This window comes from Crocuta crocuta, unplaced genomic scaffold (assembly GCF_008692635.1).
Source record: "Crocuta crocuta isolate KB4526 unplaced genomic scaffold, BGI_CrCroc_1.0 scaffold430, whole genome shotgun sequence".
NCBI classification, from domain to species: domain Eukaryota; kingdom Metazoa; phylum Chordata; class Mammalia; order Carnivora; family Hyaenidae; genus Crocuta; species Crocuta crocuta.
In genome coordinates, this window is record NW_027527934.1 from 2,649,879 (window position 1) to 2,654,590 (window position 4,712).

Sequence of the window (4,712 nt, forward strand, 5' to 3'; positions counted from 1 at the left end):
AGACAAGGCTTGGAACACAGGAACGTAAAGACCAGCCAGAAAGAGCTTGCCATCCTTTCAATCTCTATAAAAATATACTACCTATGTTCATACAGCATGGCCATCTGCCTGCAGGTACACGGCACCAATTCACCAAAAGAAAATGGCTCCACAAGTGGCCAAATTCACTGTCTGAGAAAGGCGGACACGGAAGCCCACACCTGGCAGAACTTGTACACCAGTGGTGGCCTCCAATCACGGGACACCAAGTGCCAAGGTTCTTCTCTGTCTCTCTCCTGCTTCAATAGAAACATTAAAAATTTAGCATAATTTCTAAAAACAAAAAAGGAACCTTTCATAGTCTGTAACAGTCCATACTCTGCAGGTATTAAGACATATATGTAATCTGTCTTTAGGAGGGCACCCAGATCCTTGAAAGCCCTTGCTAAAAAGAACATGATAATCACAGCCCTCCTATCCCGTCTGCGTCCCATGAGAAGGAGCAAGTCATAACACCGTATCAGAGAGTCTGAAGCCATAAATGGTATCCCCTGTTAGAGAACCTGGTGGGGTGTGGAAAGTTTGAGATTTGGTGTCAAACAGAGAAGCAAGTTATTTTACCTTTCTGAGCCTCAGTATTCTCCTCACTAAAATGTAATAACAGCTGGGCACCTGGGTGGCTCAGTCAGTTTAAGGGTCCAACTTCAGCTCAGGTCATAATCTCATGGTTCATGAGTTCAAGCCCCGCACGGGGCTCTGTGCTGACAGCTCAGAGCCTGGAACCTGCTTCGGATTCTGTGTCTCCCTCTCTCTCTGCCCCTCCCCCACTCATGCTCAGCCCCTCTCNGAAATGGCCCACAACAGCTAACCCCCTCCTCCTCTTCTCACCTTTAAACTTCTGGTTACCTTCCAGTTGCCCTCTCCCGAGGATGGCGTTCTTGTTCATGGAATGTTCATGGATGCTTCTCGATGGGACAATGTGGAGATGGTGATAGAAGATGCACTGCCCGGACAGATGAATCCAATGCTGCCTGTGGTGCATTTTGAACCTCAACAGAATTATGTGCCAAACCCAACACTTTACCATTCCCCACTTTATAAAACAGGNCCTTTTAACACCAAGTATGGACTGACATTATTAAACGAATGTTTTCTACTAATCTAATAAGAAAATAGAGCTTATTAAGCAGTGACTTCTAATTTCAAAATGATGGACTGAGTAGACACGAAAATTTCTCACCAAAGCCACTGAGACTCATCATAGAAAACAGATTTAAAACAAAATGCCATGTTGCAAAAAGGGAAATCTGAGTGGGCCTGAAACTAGGATGCAGCCCTGACAAAAGGAACCAGGTAGAAAGAAAGCGGCATCAACAGGTAAAGCTGAAGAACTGAACGTGCACAGCTAGAGTGAGCAAAGAATGAGCTGAGGAAACCCCTCCAAATCTAGACTGATTGACTGATTGATTGATTGATTTTTGAAAGAGACAGAGAGCGTGTGCACACATATGAGTTGGGCAGAAGGGCAGAGGAACAGAGAGAGAGAGAGAGAGAATCTTAAGCAGGGTAAGCAGGCTCCACGCTCAGCACAGAGCCCGATGTGGGGCTTGATCCCACAACGCTGACATCATGACCTGAGTGGAAACCAGAAGTTGGATGCTCAACCAACTAAGCCAGCCACCCAGGCACCCCTCAGCACCAAGCTTTAAAATTATTATTAACCCTAATATAATAAAGGCTCTAAGTAATAATTATCAACATCTGCTAACACGCCAAAAAAGATAATCAGACATAAAGTGCTTCCTGATATAAGTACACACCACCTATTCAAGTATTCTTGCCTGAAAAACTCAAACCTGAATATGATCACATCTCTAGATCTAACCACCCCCTTTACAGGAATAGAGAGACATATTTAAGATCACCACAGGGATGCTGTCAGCAAAGTCCAGACTCTGGGAAACTTTATGGGACAAATAGCCTAGTTATTTCAATAATTACCAGGGGGTGGCAAAAGGAACAGAGGGGTAACCTACCAACCGAAAGAGATTTAAGAGACACATCAGTATTGCAAGGCATGGATCTTATTTGAATCCTGAATCAAACTAATGCAACACACACACACACACGTATGCACACATACACACGTGCATACACACATACACACATGCATATATGTATGTATGTATACGTGTGTGTGTTCATATATGCATGTGTGCGTGTGTGTGTGTGTTGCATTTGTACTAGAAAATGTCACTCAAGTCCCTGCCAAGGCATCGTGGCAGGGCAGGGCATATGAAAGGTAAGGAAAGGGGAGATATAGGCATTCTCTGCTGGGGACACCATCACCTTTTCCCAGCTTCTACACAGATGGGGTCTGCTGTGAACGCAATGTCATCTTGAAAGCAGAACTCTCTTCTTATCACACTGGTCCTGGCCCCTCACACAGGCCCACAGTAAAAAAAAAAAAGAAAAAAAGAAAAAAAAAGTGACCTCTTACTTTAGATGTCCCAGAGCTGAAAACAAAATATCTGCTATTGCACTTAGTCATCTCAGGAGCCATGGTGCCTAACTTTAGGGTGGAACAGTGTAATGGATGGATGGACGGACAGATGGACAAATGAATGAATGTTCAACCTACCAACTGCATCCTGCGTCCCACTAAAAGCCCAGGGCTGAATCTATTCCAATGTTCCCTCAGTCAGACTGCAGAGAATTTGAAACATACTTCACAAGGTTATGCAAAGTCAAAGTTGGACAGGTCCTAAAGGATCATTTGTTCTATCATCTTCATTTTATAGAGTATAAAACTGAAATATGTAGAGGACTATTTACCCATTATCTATAGAGGCTGAGTCAGGTCTGAAACCAGAGTCTTGACTCCCAGTACAGTGCTCTTTGCATCAAAGGGTTATTCTTTAAGTAATAAGCCTTTGTCTTTGTGTCCTTACCTAGGTCATTCCACCAACTTTGTGGTAACTGTGCTCTTACCCTCCAACCGGTCCAAAGATTACTGGATTGCCAAGGGATCAGCTTTGCTCTGCCAGCTAAATGAGTGAAAAGTCGCCACCTCTTGCTAAAAAAGAACGAGGCCAGAGATCTTTCCCGATGGGGGACAAAGGTCTGTGTAACATATGTGAGCAAAACAGCTTTACTTCTGATCTGACTTAAGGCTGGTTAATGTGGCTTTTCTTTTCTAACCTAAAATAAAGTGTCTGAGTGTTTCACTGTGTTGGAAATTCGAGCTCTGATGTGAACGCAGTGGGTTCAGCACTCACCTCTTAAACCTGCTCCCCCTCCCCCATGCCAGAGCCAGGCAGCTTCCCATCAGTAACTTGGAGGGAGTGAGGAGAGGGCCTGGGCAGAGTCAGAACTCACCACTTCCTCACCCAGATGGACTTCCTTCCTCTTCACACTGCTATAAAAGGCCCCTTGTACATTTCTGTCACATGGCCCCAGATGCTTCTGTTCCTAGACCAGATTTAAGGCTCAGATCCCAACACATGGGAAGCAGATGAGCAAGTGAGCTGGACAAGATCTTGACCCCATGGTGCCAATTCACCCCTCTAGGGCCCATCCCGCTATCCTCAGAGGAGCCTGCTGTGCTTCACAAAAGTGTAGGTTGGTCCTGCCCAAGTACAGAATTTCCCCTTCCGCGTTGGACGAACCTGTGTAAAAAGCATACAAGTCCCTCCCGGGCACACCTGAGCCCCTGCCACCTCAAAAGCAGAGGTTGCTGGGCCAGTAGTGAGGTGCAGCAGTCACCGTGCCAAGCCGTCTTGTGTCAGCCCTGCCAACCAGCGTGTTTGCCTCCTCGGCCACATGTGGGTCAAGAAGCTGGGACTCACCCAGCTAGCAGGTGGGCCTCTGGATAAAGACACATCAGCCCCTTCCAGAAATGTGGAAGAACTGAATCGGGCCCAGTAATCCTACCTTCCCCTTCTACCTCTGCCTCCATCCCCATATCTACCAAAGCTAAGAGCAGGCTCAAGTCGCAGGGCAGGAACCGAGACTCTTGGCGTTCGGAGCAGGAACAGGTGCTTACTGAGCCGTGGGACGGGAACGGCTGCAGCTGCAGGAGTCAGAGGCTGACGTCTGGCACCACAGCAGCTGTATTCCCAGGTCAGAAAGCTGTAGGAAACTGAGCCAAACTCAGGGCTCTACCACACCCGTGAAGCGGGTGACTGGACAGGGAAACACACGGCCTGGCCACTGCACAAACTCCTGCCTGCGGCAGCCTGCACACAACTGCCACCACTACCGAAGAAAAGGTTCAAGGGTCTTCTGTTCCCCTTGAACCCTGCAAGTCTCACATAAGTCTATGTCATCAGGAGAATCTCAGCCATAGCAGCAAGGGAATCTAGGAAAGTTTAGCCCTCCTCCCCCCGCAATACAGAGAGTACGGAATGCAGTGAAGGTGGAGGACAGGCCTCCTGAGCACCATCTCGCCACTCTAAGTAGACCCGAAAGATCTTCTGGGCCTTGGAAATGGTTGAGAATGCACTCCCCTCCCCGCAAGAAAGTCTAGGAAGGGAAGATCACAGACCTGCAAGCCCAGGCAATCAAGCTTACCCTAACCAGATTAGAAACAAACACATCTACTTCCAAGTCCTGGGCAGGCCGTCCTGGGTAGGCCGTCCTGGGTCTCTGTGAGCTGCTCGAAGGCCACAAGGAAACCTTGCCCCAGGGGCGGGTGTGGCGACCGAACAGGAGGTGGGGTGGGAGGCAGGGCT

The 4,712-nt window shown here is 47.6% G+C and overlaps 1 protein-coding gene across 1 annotated transcript in view; it reads left to right on the top strand.

The window, feature by feature from the left end:
• Window positions 1-3,206, top strand: part of DNAH6 (dynein axonemal heavy chain 6) — a 209,415-nt gene extending 206,209 nt beyond the window's left edge. The window contains exons 76-77 of the mRNA XM_077751897.1: window positions 893-1,101; window positions 2,852-3,206. Of these exons, the coding sequence (XP_077608023.1) occupies window positions 893-1,101; window positions 2,852-3,038 (396 nt within the window). The 3' untranslated portion in view covers window positions 3,039-3,206. The remainder of the gene's footprint in view (window positions 1-892; window positions 1,102-2,851) is intronic.
• The last annotated feature ends 1,506 nt before the right edge of the window (window positions 3,207-4,712 follow it).